Source organism: Phasianus colchicus, chromosome 1, assembly GCF_987193195.1.
Source record: "Phasianus colchicus chromosome 1, bPhaCol1.hap1.1, whole genome shotgun sequence".
NCBI classification, from domain to species: domain Eukaryota; kingdom Metazoa; phylum Chordata; class Aves; order Galliformes; family Phasianidae; genus Phasianus; species Phasianus colchicus.
In genome coordinates this window covers 115090504-115108023 of record NC_143436.1, presented here as the reverse complement: position 1 = coordinate 115108023, position 17520 = coordinate 115090504, and the positions used below count along the sequence as shown (strand labels likewise).

Genomic DNA, 17520 nt, shown 5'->3' with positions numbered 1-17520 from the left:
TATAAACATGTAACTTGCACAACCATTATATGAATGATTATTTCCTCCTTTAAAGTACACCATCTTTTAATTAGTTCTGCAAAGATCATTATATATAATATATATACTTCTCTATTTCAGGAGGCAAAAATAACAGCTCAACCATAAACTGTAAACAAAGGCTATCAAGAAGATAAAATATAATGGAAAAACTTTCTGAAGTGCAGCAAACAACTCCAAACAACTTATGTAATAAGTACTGCTCTTACGTACTCACAATATGCATGCAGAGCAACATTAAATGTATCATACCCTGCCAACAAGAAAACCTTCCCTCTTTTCAACAATGCTGGGGCCACCAGTAGGCACTTAAAATTGTTAATACCACTCAGTTCTGTGAGAGGCTTCAGCAATTCCAGTACAGTGTTACATTACTCTCTATGCAAAACACTTGACTGGGTATAATGCTGAATTCTAATATTCAGCATTATATGTTCTGCAATTTCTCTTTTGGTGTATGTTGTTGGTTGTCATCTTCCTACACACTCCCAAAGCTTTATTAGAAATGTATCTCATGCTTTTAACTTGGTGTCTGCTTGCCTGAGCAAACGACTTGGAAAATAATATACCTAACTGATTTTATATCTTTTTGAGGAAGGAAATTTCTATTTTTATTTCAATTCTGCCTATGTAAAAAGAAAAAATAAAAAACAAGGAATTACATACGCTCTAAGTATTCTTGGAAAGCTTAAGCATTTAAAGTTTACCCAAGTGTACATTAGCAGTGTAACAAGTGTACTGAAAACAAGTCAGGTATCCCAGCCTTTGATGTGTTCTACTTGCAAAGTAGACTCAATGTTTTGTATTAGGTTATTTTCTCAGACCTACAACGAGCCCTTTATTCACATTAATTCAAAGATCATCAAAAGAAGTGCTAGTCAACATTCACCATAAAAAGTGAAGAACTAACAAGATTACTTACAAGAGCAGAAGAACACAGTAATACTGATTTTTTGTCCCGGATCAAGAAATCCCGTCTGCTGACTAAATTTAAAAACACTGTCTTCAACATTTTTGCCTGCATCATCACAATTCAACTTCCATGTCAATTGTTGCCTTGAGATATTCTTCAAATCAAGTTTCTGTAAACATTTACAGAGAAAGAAAAGCATGATGAAATATGGAAAAGCAGCAAGCACCACAATACTTCTCGCATTCTTTTGCAATCAGATCACATAGAAAGCAAGAAAGCACTAGAAAGAAATTAAGAACCCAGTTTACTGTAAGGTGAGGAAATGAGTATGCCTATCAGTAAAGACTAAAAGATTTCCAGTTGTTTGCCACTGCCTTCCATAGTTGGGAAAACAAAAAAAATGTGAGATAAAAAGGTCAAAACATCGTGGGGTGCTTAGCCAAATATAAATGAATTTTTGATGACACAAATGAAGAACAGCAAGAACACATGATTCATGACATAAAGACTTCCAGGTCTTCAAATATTTAAATTACAAAAAGTTCAAAATAGGCTTCCAAAAACAATTTTTTTTCCAACCCAGTAAATAAACAGTGTAAACAACAATAAAATAATCCGTTCCTTTATCACAGAACTGCTCTCTCTCTCTCTCGCAGTGCCTATGCTTTCTCATACATCAGAAAGCCAGGAGAAGCCCAACTCTGAGTTCTAGAAATTTTGTAGCAATCAAAGAAAAACATGAATTCAAAAACCTGAACACAACAACAACTAGAAAATATTTAAAATACGTAAATGATTATGTTTAGACCATGAGTAAATTTTAAGATCCAAAATACAAGTTCCAATTCATTTTTAAAGTAATTAAAAGACACAGGCAGTAACACTTCTGTTTACATACCTGAGAATCCAGACTTTCATCAAGAATATTCGAACGTCTACCACTTGAATGCCGTGTAAATATAAGTTCCATTGAGGAGAACTCCAGTGGTGACTTAAGTACTGTTGAAAAAATTAAAGATGTTACACATTTGTTTTGACAAATAGATCCCCAAAATGCCTTCATAAAATAACTCTTCCTGAACATATTTAATAGAATTGTTTCTCCCCCTTTTGTAAAGCTATAGTTTATTTTATTGTTCCCATATTATAAAAATCATTAAGGTAAGTTTGACTTAATATGACCGTTCAGTCACATTCAAATAATTATAATTTTACACCTACCACATGTATAGCATCTCTCCTTTGTGTAAGGATGCTATACACAGTATCATGTGATCTTCCTGTTGCAGATGAATTCAAGGAATTCAGATTATATTCACAAGCATACTTGAGAGATCAAAAGCAATGCTCATTAAAAGGAGACCTTAGCATATCTTCTGGCATTTACTTTAGTTATATTCATTCATTCATTCATTTTCGTAATAAAAATTGCAGAACATTACTTTCATAGAATTCTATATTCACATCCAAATCCACTAGTTTTACTTCCAGACTATTTTTAGTAGTTATAAAATGTAGTTGTGACAGAATTCATTAGAAAAGACTTTAAGGACAACAGCATTCCTCTTAATGTCATATAGCCAAAATAAAGAAAACATGGCACGGTATGAAGTCCAGAGTGAAGATTTAGGAAAAAAAAAACTAAGGTGGGTGTTCTCATAGGAGTATTCAGTTTGCTGCCTTTTTTGGTTAGTAAGATGGGAACCTCTGCAAATTAATATTCTTTTAGAGTAGCAACGTCATTGTTTGAATAATGCTTTCACCACATAATGTGCAACCGTGTCAATCATGGAGTCCCCACTCTTTGTAGACATCGTCTGTGCAAGGAAAACACAGAAAGAATGAAGGGCTAGCCAGGGCCAAAAGGGGAGATATGAGAAACTCCATTAAGAAACTGCAAGTCTGATCAATTTTAAAGACAGCACACATAGTATCTTCACATGGATACTACACACTCTTCCTTTTTGTCTGAATGAGGTAAGAATTGTATTTATCTACTCAGATGCTGAGTTCCCCATTTTGCTTTTTTGCTTTTTCAGTGTTTTCTTAGATGTCAATAAACAATCTCTAAGGAAAGTCCTTAAGAGATTAGCAACATCCCAGATAATGGAACATGCTAAAAACCTTGCTTTTACATTTTTATTTTTTGCTTTTCTAAAAAGGGGGAGTGTAGAAGATTTATGATTGATTGAAAACATATTTATTACACTCAAATTAAAGGACTGAGTTGAATTCTATGAGATCATAGTGATTCTTCTCTCTGGGTGAACAATTCTGAGTACAAACATTGGATATAAGGTACAGATTGAAGTGCCAGTTACACAGTTGTGGGCAATCTGAATCGTAAGCAATCAGAAAATCTGTCAGAGGAAAAAAAAATTTTAGGAAAGAAAAATAAATGTCCCATAACACAAAGTAGAAAGAATTAAGTATATTGCCAAATGACATGTTTGAACTTGCAACATCTTCTTATCCATGTGTAATTTGTGAAGTGATGATCTGAAATGATGAATCAAGAACTGACAAATTTTGAATGTTCAGAATGTAGTAATTATCAATTTGCTTTCATTGGTACAAATAATCTGACTAGTTGCCTACATCTGTATAATTATATGAAATAATGAGTAAACAACACATTTATCTAGACTATCTCCTCACAGTTCCCCATAACATCCCATAAGAATGTAATTCCAGTACTCAAATTTAAACAGAAACTATAGCCAATTATAAAGTACTGAAAGTATCATAGATTCGTTTTAATATGATTGCTTCTTGTTAGCTACCAATATAGCTAGTTTGAAGAAAAACCTTTTATTCAATTCTACACCTGTTCTATTTGGCAGAATATTACATTTATTATAAGATTCATAAATTCTGTAAAAATGGAAAATTGAAGGTTTTTTTCTTCTGAATTCATAAATCACTTCTGCAGTAGCAGTTACTTAGATTATAATAATTGGTTAGAGGAACAATCTGTACTAACCTCATACTAATATGCATATTTATTCTGTTTGTTCTTAAACTAAATATACGTGGAAACATTTAATATGAATTTACCTCCCTCACATCTTAAATGATTCCAAAGAAATGTGAGAGACCTTCTTGAGATCACGTTAAGACTTAACTTTTGCATAAGGAAGACTTCATCTGAAATCTTCAATTAAAGACAAAAACAAAAAGGAGTGCTTGTAGCCTGTATTATACATTTTTTGCAGCCAGGTACCCTTCAGTGCTCCTGAGATTTTGTAAACATCATATGAACAACATTTCAGTAAGATACTCAACACTCAAGTCTCATTCTCAAATAGAGAGCAAATACATATTAAAAATTGAGTTGAGAAAAGCTGGTGAATTCAAATAACCACCATATGGAGGTTTATATATTTGATTGAATCAGACAGGACAGTAACAAAAAACAAACTTTTTAACAAAAGCAGAGAAGAATTGTTTAAGATATTTATATCTTATTGCAGACAAAGTGCCTGTAAATTTGGCTATTAACAAATTCTGAAAGGCCAGAAGAGTGCAGTTCTGCATGTAAAAGCAAACAGAAGCAGAAAGACTAAATTGTTATCTCAGATGGGATCAGAGCCATAGAGAGGCATTTTAAAAGGATATTAAATATAGCTAGAGCTCATGGTTTTCACAGGCTGAGACTGGAAAAAGATCTTGAATGATATACCAGTTCTCTACACAAATGAACTGCTGTCAGTGCTGAGATTTGTACCTTAAGGAGAAGAAATACTAATTGGAGTAAGAACAAAACTGAATTTTGATGGTTTTTAGTTTTTTGTTTTTATTTAAATCAAAGAAATGGAAAACTGATATAGGAAAACAGATATAAAAAAAAGATATTTACTAGCATATGTGATAGGATTTACAGAAAGCACAATTTATATATAATTAAAAACACAAATTCACCTTTTAAAAATTTTCACATTTCCAAGAAACTTACAAACTATACAGTAATTTAATTTTCAGCCTTCCATTATCATTTTTTGTTTGTTTTGTTGTTTTTGTGGGGTTTTTTGTTTGTTTGTTTGTTTTAAGAAGGAGGAGGGGGCAGTTAAATGATAATTCTGTGTAATTAGAACACAAGCAAAAGTATCACCACAAATGTAAGCATCCATCACTTTCTTTAAGTTCCTAGGTAGGTTTACCTACCAACTGCTTTAACTCTACAGATTGGAATAGCCACAGTGACTCTCTGTGGCTGTGGAGAAAAGACATGCTTTACAAATCCAACAGAAGTTGCAGATGCAGAGCGTTGCTGTTGCAATGGAAGGTCATACCAACGAGTGTTAACTGGAAGAATGAAGTTATACGCCGCCACCTAAAGGACATAAATACCATCATGTTACTTTCCCAAAGCAATTGGTATTTCTTGAACCACCTGAGTGCCATCACTGTTTCTTATTACTATTTCATAAGTACCAAAATTAACATTGAAACTGATCACAGGAATAGGATTTTCATTACTATACATTATCAGTTGTTTAACTATGCAGTGAAAAGCTATATTCACCCTACCAAGGAAAAAAAATTGTATGCTCAAAAGAATCCGGGTTATCAGCACAGCTATAGACAAGGCTTCTGGTAAGTCACTACGCTGTGCTCCTTCGCAATATGCGCAAAGACAAAAATTGGAACTGTGACATAACCATGAGCAAGGAGTGGGAAACAAAACTACATAAATTAAGAAAGTCACTTTCAAATGTTGAAGAGAAAGACTCAGCATAAGCAACATGGGCTCAAACATTCAAGTGAGGTAAGAGTTAAAACAAACATTACTAAAACCACCATCATTGAACCTCACTGACTTTGAAGATTCCAAATTCCATTGGTTTTGATCCCAATTTTATGTCAGCAGTAACATCCCCCTCATAAGTAAGGTTTATAGAATTTGAAGAGAGCACTTGATTTTACTGAAAGTTCCCTCCTTCCTCCCACACACAGCTTACGCACTTGAGAGGCCTAATTTATTTCATAGTGCACTTTTCAAGAAGGCATCTCTTGTCTTTTGTGCAGTCTTTCCAAGGACAAACTTCACAGTATGCTCTCCAGACAAAGGAAAAAAAAAAAAAAAAAGGATAACCATAAAAAAGGCAACATAAGAAAAACCAAACCTTCTACCGTAAAGCCACTGTTGGGATACTTCAAATTCTACAGCTGTTTTCACCTTGAAGGACACTGCAATCTTCAAAAAGGATTCTGGTCTATAAAATCTATGTGCTGCCTAAAATATGCAGCAAAGCCAGGTATATAAAGGAGATATAAATCATTTAAAAGCTTCCAAATACCACAGGGAATAGTGCATTATGCTTTACTTTTGTATATATTGTAGTGAGCACAATATATAAATGACAGGAAAGGAAAAAAAAATAAATGGTCCTACCACAAAAAAATGAGGCAAATATTCACCTGCAACAGATTCAACACAGAACTTAGATAATGAGAATCAAGAACACGGCATTTATAACATTTGGAGTTCCAGCAGCATTTGTAAGACAGATCTACAAGCTCCTGGTGAGCAACATGTGCTGAATGTTATGGAACGCATGTTTAGTAAGATTACAACGTGCAGCAAGGGGAAATTTTTTTCTAGCAAGATCACAGCACTCATGTTATTACTGATGATTCAGATCTGAAAGATTTTAAGATTAGATTTTATAACACAGAATTGCACTTTGCAAAATTAAGATGGTAAATGACATGAAAATTTTTAGTTACTAATATTGAGTTGTATCATTAGCAAAGACTGAGTAAAACATCTGATAGGATTTAAATGTGCTTCTATATTTAATATCATAAAAACCACCTACATAAAATATTCCACATTACATCAATGTAAAATGCAAATAATGGAAAAAAGCTAAAAAGGATATTTTCCTCATAGAGGTAGAAACTCACTTCAAAGCATGTTTGAAATATGCTGTCCTTCACAACAGTGTCTCTTTACAGCTTTAGACAAACAACTATCTTTTCTCACAGTTGCAAATAAAAAGCATTACACGTCAAGACTTTGAAATCCATCAAAAATAATTTAAATTGTTTTCTGAAATGATACGTGAGGTTTGACAAATTAAAGGTGAATACCTGGTTATTTAGTAACATTGCTGTAAAAATACATGTTTAAGAAACAACTTCAAAGTGAATCAACGAGAGGGAAATTTCCCAGGACTCTCTAGTCAAGCATCTTGTTTAACAGTTACAGATCAGATCCCATCAGAAGCTTCGATCACGCTTCTCAAGATTTTTTTTTTTTTTTTTATATTGGTCACGTGTACCTAGCATACATCTTCTAAAGTGTAAAAAGGAATCTGCTGCATATATTAATAGCTCCCAAGCAGTACAGCTCACCATAAAGAAAAAGACAATCGCATAACTCAGCACACATCTTGGGTTTAAAGATAATAGCCAGCCCTGGCAGCTTCCCATAGCCAGCATATACATCCTACGTGGGCAATTCTAATACTTCAAGTACTACTGCTAAAGGAATGCAGTATAAACAATTTATCTGGAAAATCCTTTCCATTTTTACTAAGTATGATGGCATACAAATATAATTATACAATTTTTCAAGCCCCTGCTTGCTAAGATTAAAATGCTTAAAATACATAATGACTTAATAGATTACGCAAAAGAGCAGTGTCTATAGCACTACTGTTTTGTGAAGTCAGGCTGCCCAGAAAGAAGTGGAATCTCTATATCCTCCCAAAGCAGCTTTTCAAAATTTGTTCCTCGTTCCCAATATCAGGACAACGTGTTTTCCTTCTATTGTGAAGCAAGAGTTTTACTTGCTTTGTACTGGCAAACAAAAGCAACAGCTTGATTCACTACACGTGGATCTCCATGTACACTGAAAACCTATGTTTGCCCTGAAGTACAAGTGTAAAGACAGAGCCAAGACTACTCACAGAAGTGGATTTGTATAATATTGAACAAGTCATATAACTTGTATCTGATTCATACATACCTTTGATTCATTAACTTGCACTCAAAATAAAAAATGACTCATTTATGTATAGAAATTGTATTACAATCGTGTACATGCATAAACATTACTGAAACAAAATCAAAAGTTAATTTTTTTCTCACTACATTGCAATCTCGTTATTTTTCTTTTTAAATGTACTTACAGCAGATTTATTTTTCACTTTTCCTTTCAATCTCTAATACTTCAAGATTGAAATTCTCTATTACGTTGCATAATGCACAAAATTAATGACATTTTTTTTAAAAAAATCAAAAAAAAACTCTTAAATTATTACTAGACTTACAGTTACATTTCAAACAGTCCATGAATACTTCATGGTTATTTATCTGTTCAGATATTTTTCTGAAGACTACATTTAATTTTGTAAACCAGAGGACACAAGGAGGAAAGGATAAGAAGCAAGCAGCCTAGTATGAGTTGTTTCACAAACACTCAGGGTTATTAACATAATATGAAATATTTTTCCTGTCCTGATTTAATCTAATTATGCACATTAGTTGGAAAGGAGACCTGATCTGCAAAATGGGAATCTCAGCAATTAAAATATTTCAAAAGAAGCTTTAAAAAGAACAGTCCTGTGCAACAAAGCAGTTTTTTGTTACATGTTCACCTCCAAAAGATAAACTTGTGTAGGAAGCCATGACAAGATAAAAATTCTTTACATAAGACGTATTTCTGCAATATTTCATTTAGTAGTCATTTACAAGAAAAAACACATCTTTTTCTTAAAAATTACTAAATAAATCTTGTAGAATTTTAAGGAAACTTTTTTGATCAAGAAAGCTCTGCTACCCAAATTCATTTGACTTTTTCAAAACACCACGGTTCTGTCATAAAGTAGATGACAGCTCTAAGCCAAACAATGGAAAGTGAACATAGCTGAGTGCCTTCTGGCCTCAGGCCTAAATACTCAGTACACTGAAATAAACAAAAGGGGAAAGTGTTACCCAAGAACCCATGAGAATATAAAGGCACTTAAAATGAATGCATTTGAAAAAAATTAAGTAGAATTATCGGATTGTGGGGGGAACACGGTTGAGCAAAAATTTTGCTGTCAAATCCAGGAATCAAACACTTCATTTAGCACAAAGAATACATCATATCTCCCTAAAATTACACAAATTGCTTTTACAGTACAACTTTACACAGTCAATCAGTAAACTGAGACTTAAAATTAACTTAAAACATCTGTGAAGGAAAATATTGTTGTATTTATCACATAATTAGCACACTGTACAAATATCTTGAAGCAATTGAAATCATTTTCTTTGTGTGTAGGAACCATTTTAAAATTTATTTATAGCACAAGCAAAATAGATTTCAGCAGTGATTCCAGAATTGTGACATCTATTTAAAAAAAAAATTACTCTAAAATTTAAACATAACAATACAATTAAATGAAACTAAGAACCAAGTATTTATGTACCGTAGCTGGATACAAAATCTATACGCAAGTTTTAAGACTTAACATTAGCCTTTTCTTAAAATATACACACATTTTAATGCAACCTAAATTTCCTGGCTATCACTTATAAGCAGCACAACGAATAATGCAACAAGTGTTCAAACCCACCACTTAAAACATTAAAATTAAACTACAGAGTACAATACAGAGATGTTACATTAAAAATACTCTGAGTATTTTGCAGTTTCACATTTGGTTTTCCATAGAATTTCTTATCTGAGAATTCTGTTCACTAAAAATAAACAATTCCATTATTATCAATGTCAAATAATAAATAAATAAAACACCACCTGCCACTTTCCTGTACAAAGCCTAAGCAATAAGCTCTGACAGCTGTGACTTTCTCCATTTGTCTCAATCAAAGCTTTCATGAGCCTCATTATTGCACAGCTGTGTAATCTGTCTTTTTTCCAAGATGCTGGAATTTGCTATTTTCCAGCAGATTTATTTATTATTTATTTATTTAAAAAGAAGCACACTCCTACACCTTGTTTTTCCTTTTTGCCTTACTAGAACTTGCATGACACTGCTGCTACCAGGTGTATCATTCAGCCTCATAAAGCACAGTGACAACAAAGGAACAAAAATCATCACTGGGCAAATACCACTATGTTCACACACTGCCTACTTCTGTACAAAAGAGAGAAACAAAGGGCACCTCAGTATTACCTAGATAGGTAGCAGAATCTAGCTTGCAGAGTATGGTTCAAAGACAGAAAAGCCTTACTTCTTGGATAAGGTCAGGGGAACTCCAACAAGTATTCAGCCAGATGTTCATATTTTCTACTTATTTGTTGCCATTCTTAAAACTAGCATGAAATTTTATTTTAGCATCTGAAATGAAAGCCCTGTATAACAAATCAGACATACAGCAAGCTAAACTGAAGTGAAAAAAACAAAACTGAAATGTAGTCATTAAGAGTTAATTAAAAGTATACCAAAACAAAAGAGAAAGGATCATTTGGACTTCATAAAAATATGATATTAAGAAGGGTTAGCAACTTATCCATTTGTATTTTTGTATATTGTTCTCACTTACATACCTCTCTAACAATAAATGCAAATGAATCCCAATGCTAAACTCTTTCTAGTGAGATGGAGAGCTTTATCACCTCTAACGCTTTCTGAGAGGTTGGAGAAACAAGAATGAAGCATGCCTTGCCTGAGCAGCTCTCACACTTAATTTCATTTCACCACTTCTTAGAGCAGTGGGAGAGATGTGTCAAAAAGAGATGTGTCAAAATTTGTTGATGTTATTTTGTTATTTTATAAACTTGCCAATATCCCTCCTCTTCAGGAATTTCCTTTGATGTCACATTTAACTGTGCCTATTACATTTTATTACAGATTATGGGAGCTATTCAGAGTTTCTGAATGCCTGCATGGTGTAGTAGAAACAGGCTCAAGGAAGGACCACAAAGATGATCAAAGGGCTGGAGCATCTCTCATGAAGAAAGAATGAGTTAGGAGAAAGAGAAGGATCCAGGAAGACCCCACTGAAACCTTCCAGAACTTAAAAGGAGCTTATAGGCAGGAGGGAAGGCTGTCTTTTTGCATGGACTGATAACAACAGGACAAGAGCTTTAATCTAAAAGAGATGAGATTTAGGTGAGATGCGCCATCTCTGTTAGCGCTCAAGGCCAGGTTAGATGAGGCCCCAGACAGCCTGAGCTGGTGGGGGGCAGCCCTGCTCATGGCAGAAGGGTGGGAAGCAGATGATCTTTAAGGTTCCAACCTAAGCCATTCCACAATTTTGTAATTAGTCTGCTGTTTTAAAGCTTTTTGATATAGAAGGAAAAAAACTGATTCTATGACTGTTAGCAGGCGAAATCAAAACTGATTAAATTTGTTATTTCTAATATCTGTTTTCTTATCATAAACATAACCCAGTAGGTTTTTTTTTTTTATTTTGGATTACAGGGTAGTACTGTCAGCAATTATGACTACAACTGCAGAAGGAAGTTTTAGTAGAACCAGACTGCAGACAGAACTGATCTCAGTGGGATACAAAAGATTTGCAGCAGCTGAGAGAGAAGGTTCAATCAAAAAACAAACGTCCAGAAAATGGTGATGAGATCAAAGAAACAGTTATTTAAGTAGAGAGCAAGGAAATAGCACTAGCAACCATGAAACTTGAAGAATGATCTCAAAAGAGAGATTAGAGCTTTTTCAACATTGCAGTTAGGAAATGAAGAAATCTGATGAGAGAAGAAGGAAATCTAGATGCAGTAGAATGTTAACGACAACCCAGATACAATGGGAAATGTTGCACCGAATCAGCAAGAAGTGAGAGTTTCTGATGACAATAAGAGATGCTGGTACCTGGACTGCTTCCTTAACAAAACTACATGGTTTTATTACTATGCGAATTTGCATAAGCTAGATGAAAGAAAAGTTACAGCATCCTAGGCATTCACATGCTTCCAAATGCTTCCTTTAGTCATGCCATACTGGGTAACAAATTTAGTTATCAAAGTTATCTTTCTTTTACAGTAATCAGTGCTATACTGCTTCCAGCTATCAGAGATGCTCAATGATGTTAATGCATGACAACCAGTGGGTTTTAAATTGTACATGGATTTGGGCATGTCCTGCCTAGTAATGTGTAAGCTGCCCCCTGCCAAACAAGCAACGCTTCATAGCAGAATGGAAGCACTGGCTGCACACTGAACTTAACCAGCACAGGGTAAAGGGAAATGGACAGAAAAAATGTGTGCATGTGGAGAGAAGGGGAAACTGAAATGAAAGAAATAATTGTGAAAACAATACACGGTAATTGGTTATGAGGATCAAGGCAACCCAGGAAAGTAGCTTTTTTGAAGTCCTTTATCCTTTTATTTCCAAATAAAGCTAACCTATCTATCTATATACATACGCACTCAAAGATGGTACAATTTTTCTTCCCCCCTAAAATTTATAATCATAAATAAAGTAGGCTGCAACTAATATAACCTTGTTTTCAGTTAGATTACCGTACCACTATTCATAAACAACAGTTGGAGATGCTCAGATGATAAGTGAAATTACATTATTTCAGAAGACTTCTGAAATAGTAGTTACTATATATGCCTAATCACTTAAATCTACAGCAACATAAGAAAAAAAACCTATTAAACCATCCTAACTAGCACGGTTTAAAACTAGGAAAGAAAATAACAATAAAGATCAATTATAACAGTAGGAAATGAAGTACTAAAGGAGACACAAAATCCTGATTTTGATAGTTTGGAGGGATAAGGTTTATTTAGGATTTTAGAGAGTTTGTATTTCACTACCCTGGAAGGACATAATTGGCTTTTCTGCTGCACTACTTTCCAGTACAATGAAGAATAAACAATCAGTTTGTACAGCAGGACTATGGCTAGATAAATCCCATACAATAAGCAGAAACAGAGCTATCAAATTCAAGGTTACAACTCCTACCAACATAGCTGTGTTTTAGGCCTTACACATAATTATGTACTTTTATCTACTAAGATGAAAGGGGAGGGGGAAAAAAAGTTAACTACATCTACAATGCAGGTTAGAAATATACATCACAAGTCATAGAATCACAGAATGGTTTGGTTTAAGAGGGACATGAAAGACCACCCTGTTTCCAACCCCCTGCCATGGCATTTAAGTTAAACAGTTTTATAGAAATAAAACTATTGAAGCAGGTCCAGAGGAGGGCCACAAAGATGATCAAAGGGCTGGAGCACCACTCCTATATAGAAAGGTTAAGGGAGCTGGGCTTGTTTAGCTTGGAGAAGTCTACAGGGAGGCCTCATTGAGGCCTTCCAGTACTTAAAAAGGAGCTTATAGGCAGGAGGGAGACCAACTTTTTACATGGCCTGATAACAATAAATTAAAGCTTTTCCCCCTTGTCCTAAAAGAGATGAGATTTAGGTTAGGTGTCAGGAAGAAATTTTTCCACTTACAGGGTGGTGAGACCCTGGCCCAGGCTGCCCAGAGAAGCTGTGATACCCCATTCCTGGAGGCACTCAAGGCCAGGTTGGATGGGGCCCTGGGTAGCCTGAGCTGGTGGGGGGCAGCCCTGTCCACAGCAGTGGTTGGGTTGGGTGGGCTTTGAGGTCCCTCTAACTGAAATATGACCCACCATATTGAGCCGCTCTCCATCATATTTGAAAAGTCTTGGCTGTCAGGTGAGGTCCCGGATGACTGCAGGAAGGGTCATGTCACTCTCATTTACAAGAAAGGGAGCAAGGAGGACCCCGGGAACTACAGGCTGGTGAGTCTCACCTCTGTGCCTGGGAAGATCATGGAACAGATCCTCCTTGACAACATACTTGATCACATGAGGAATGAACATGTGATCCGAGACAGCCAGCACGGGCTTCACCAGGGGAAGGTCATGCTTAACCAATCTGGTGGCCTTCTATGATGGAGTGACGGCATCAGTGGACAAGGGAAAGGAGACCGGTGTCATTTACCTGGACTTGAGCAAGGCCTTTGACATGGTCCCCCACCACATCCTTACCTCCAAATTGGAGGACCATGGATTTGATGGGTGGACCACTCGATGGATAAGAAACTGGTTGAAAGGCTGCAGATGGAACCATTAATCACCACCCTCTATGACCAGGCAGAGGCCAGTAACGAGCGGCATCCCCCAGGGGTCTGTCTTGGGACCGGTGCTCCTTAACATGTTTATCAATGACATCAATGATGGAATCGAGTGCACCCTCAGCAAGTTTGCTGACGACACCAAGCTGAGTGTGCAGTCGACACTGCTGAAGGAAGGGATGCCATTCAGAAGAACCTCAACTGGCTTGAAAGTTGGGCCTGGGTGAACCTGATGAGGTTCAACACGGCAAAGTGCAAGGTTTTGCACTGGGGCCGGAGGAATCCCAGGCATTCATACAGAATGGAAGGAGCAGTCCTTGAGAGCAGCCCTACAGAGAAGGACCTGGGGGTCCTGATGGATAAAAAGATCAACATGAGCCAGCAGCGTGCTCTTGCAGCTTGGAAAGCAAATTATATCCTGGGCTCTATCAAAAGAAAGGTGGCCAGTAGAAACAGGGAGGTGATTGTCCCCCTCTACTCTGCTCTTGTGAGGCCCCATCTGGAGTACTGTGTCCAGGTCCAGAGTCCCCAATACAAGAAAGACAGAGAGCTGTTGGAGAGGGTCCTGAGGAGAGCCACAGAGACGACCAGGTGGACTGGAGCACCTCCCTTACAAAGACAGGCTGAGGGAGCTGGGCTTGTTCAGCCTGGAGAAAAGAAGGCTGCAGGGTGACCTCACTGCAGCCTTTCAGTACCTGAAGGGATCCTACAAACAGGAGGGGAGTCAACTCTTTGAAAGGGTAGATAACAGCAGGATAAGAGGAAATGGTTTGAAGTTGAGGGGGGGAAGTTTTAGGTTGGATGGCAGGGGGAAGCTCTTTACCATGAGAGTGGTGAGTTGCTCGAACTGGCTGCCCCATCCCTGGAGGTGTTCAAGGCCAGATTGGATGGGGCCCTGGGCAGCCTGGTCTAGTATTAGATATAGAGGTGGGTGGCCCTGCATGTGGCAGGGGGGTTGGAGATTCATGATCCTTGAGCTCCCTTCCAACCCAGGCCATTCTGTGATTCTAGGATAAACTGAAACAGAGGCCTGAGAATTTAACCTATTGTTACATTTAAATCTTACACATTGTATGTATCCTTGTATTATTTACAAAATAGTATTATGCAATTCTAAATTAATGTTTCAGATCCTATTTATAATTTTTAAATCAGTATGTTTGAGCATTTCCACTTTTATCGAACTTCCAAATTCTGTAGATGCTGAATGAAAAGAATATCAACCACTAGCTCAGCAAAATTAAATATTTGTATAGTCATTATTTTGTTCTCATCTAATCCACAAACAGGAAACCTCTGCAAAGAAAATGACCATTTCAATGTCATCAAATGATTTAAAAAAAAAGAAAAGGAAGAAAAACTCAGGAGATTTGGAAAGTTCTTAGAGAAGGGCATTCCAATTTTAGCAACCATTGACTTACTCCGATGTTATATTCATAGCTTACTAGACGCTAACTGGTAGTTATGAAGCAGCATTTTGCTTTTCATCTCTATATTACAATCTTTCAGTGTAAGCAAAGAAAAAACATGAAAAGCTTTCAATATCTAACATGACTTTAAGGTGAAAAATATGCTTAAGAGAACACTATTTGTACACATTGCTTTTATAAAAAGAAATATGCACCTCTAGGATTTTACTAGTAAATAAAAAAACAAAACAAATTAGGCTTTTGTTATACTATAACCCATCGGCAGCTCAGCACCACACAACTTTTCACCCACTCTCATTGGATGATGATCTGGATGATGGCAAGAATTAGAGACAAAATTGAACGTGGGCTGAGATAAAAAGCCATTTCCTGAGACAGAAGAGGAAAGTGGAAACAAAAATGCAATTAAAACAATGTCTGTATGCACTTCCATAACAGAGATAGGCAGATAACCTTTCCATGTTTAAATTTTATAAGCCAAAAAATCTATACTTCCATGTATTAGTTACTGTTTAACTGTTTTGAATTTCACACAGAAAGAACATTTAAGCCTTGATAGTTCACTTCAACAACTATTGGATAAACAAACTACAAGATAAATTGAAATTGTATGCACTAAACTTAGAGATAATTTATTCCATTCTCTGGCAAGAAACAAGAGCATGGCATTCCTAGGCTTGTCAAACCCTTCTCGGGATTCTTCAATAACCAAGATTCCAAAATAATTTACCTCAAATTTGACCCCTTTTGCTATAGAGAGTTTTTATCTCACATCTAATCCACCTATCATAATTTACATTCATTATTCATTCCTATCTACTACAGTGATACTACCATATGTTAACAATATTCTATTTAACTTTCTTTTGTACTTTCTGGACTTCTAATCATTTCTATTGCTTTTATTGATCCACTTCTTTCTCTAAGCATGGCAACCCAAACAGAAAGTGCTCTAAGTATTATCGGCACTGAACAACTATTTTACCTGTTTTACTTACATTATATCTATTTATATGACTTACTCCAATTTATACATCTGTCTTCCTCACAAGAGCATTACAAATCTCAAGGTCAGGTTGAATGAGACTCCAGGCAACCTGAGCCGGTGCCTGTTTTAGAGGATGGCCACCCTGACTATGGCAGTAGGGTTGGAATTAGCTCAACTTTGAGGTCTCTTCCAACCCATGCCATTCTATGATTTTATGATACAAAATATACTCAACTAATGCAACAAGTTTTTTGAGGTTCACAACATGAAAGCCTACCTCTTTTGGTGTTAAGGACAATGAGCACTGCAGAGATGACTTTCCCTGTAAAGTAACTGAATGCAAATGAGGCTTTGAAGAACCGCTGTCAACCTCTGTCAAACAAAAGTCAGAATCATGTTACAGGTGCCTTTGTACTAAATATCAATCTTGTAAAAATTGCAGTAATTCTAAGTGATGTCCAACACAGATATTTACACATATACATATATACAGATATATACAGGAAATGTTTATCATCAAGATATGAACATAATATTTTCACAAGCATCCTGGAGTTAATTATGAGAAGTGCTAATGAACAGTAACTTTAATGAAAGTCATAAAATTCTCAGCTGGAGTTTTTTCCCCTAAAATGACTTCTAGCCTTTACCAGTTTACCAGTAAGGCTTTCTTAATTCTTTAGGTTTCTGGGTCCTATTTTAAAATACTGACAGAAGCACGAAGTAAACCTCCTCTGAGGACAATATTTGCTCTGTGACAAAACCATTTGAACAATATGGGATATCAGTGGATGTCACATTACTCATTTCAAGCACAAAGTCTGATCTAGAAATTGTGTAATGAATCAATTCCCAGGGTGGCTAGTTGTCTGTCATAGACAGTCTTACAGACCTTTAATTAAGATGACTAAGGGTCTTCACTTTCCCTTTGAAATCTATTATGTGGTAAGGAGATCCCTTTGTTCTCATCAGATTACTTTTTGTGATCATCCACATTTAGTTCTACATAAGGATATTAATAGAAATTGAAATACTGGCTTGCACAAGAAGATGTTCCAATTTCCTGAGCTTGTAGTGACAAGAGGGTGAATGAACATAGCTGAAAAATATCTCATGTTTAAG

The 17520-nt window shown here is 35.8% G+C and overlaps 1 protein-coding gene across 1 annotated transcript in view; it reads right to left on the bottom strand.

Annotated features, from left to right (window-relative positions):
* The window catches only part of CFAP47 (cilia and flagella associated protein 47), a 276161-nt gene that overhangs the window by 227238 nt on the left and 31403 nt on the right, over positions 1 to 17520 (bottom strand). The window contains exons 21-24 of the mRNA XM_090123944.1: positions 16676 to 16770; positions 5117 to 5285; positions 1851 to 1951; positions 962 to 1121 (exon numbers count right to left, since the gene is read on the bottom strand). Coding sequence (XP_089980070.1) covers positions 962 to 1121; positions 1851 to 1951; positions 5117 to 5285; positions 16676 to 16770 — 525 coding nt within the window. The remainder of the gene's footprint in view (positions 1 to 961; positions 1122 to 1850; positions 1952 to 5116; positions 5286 to 16675; positions 16771 to 17520) is intronic.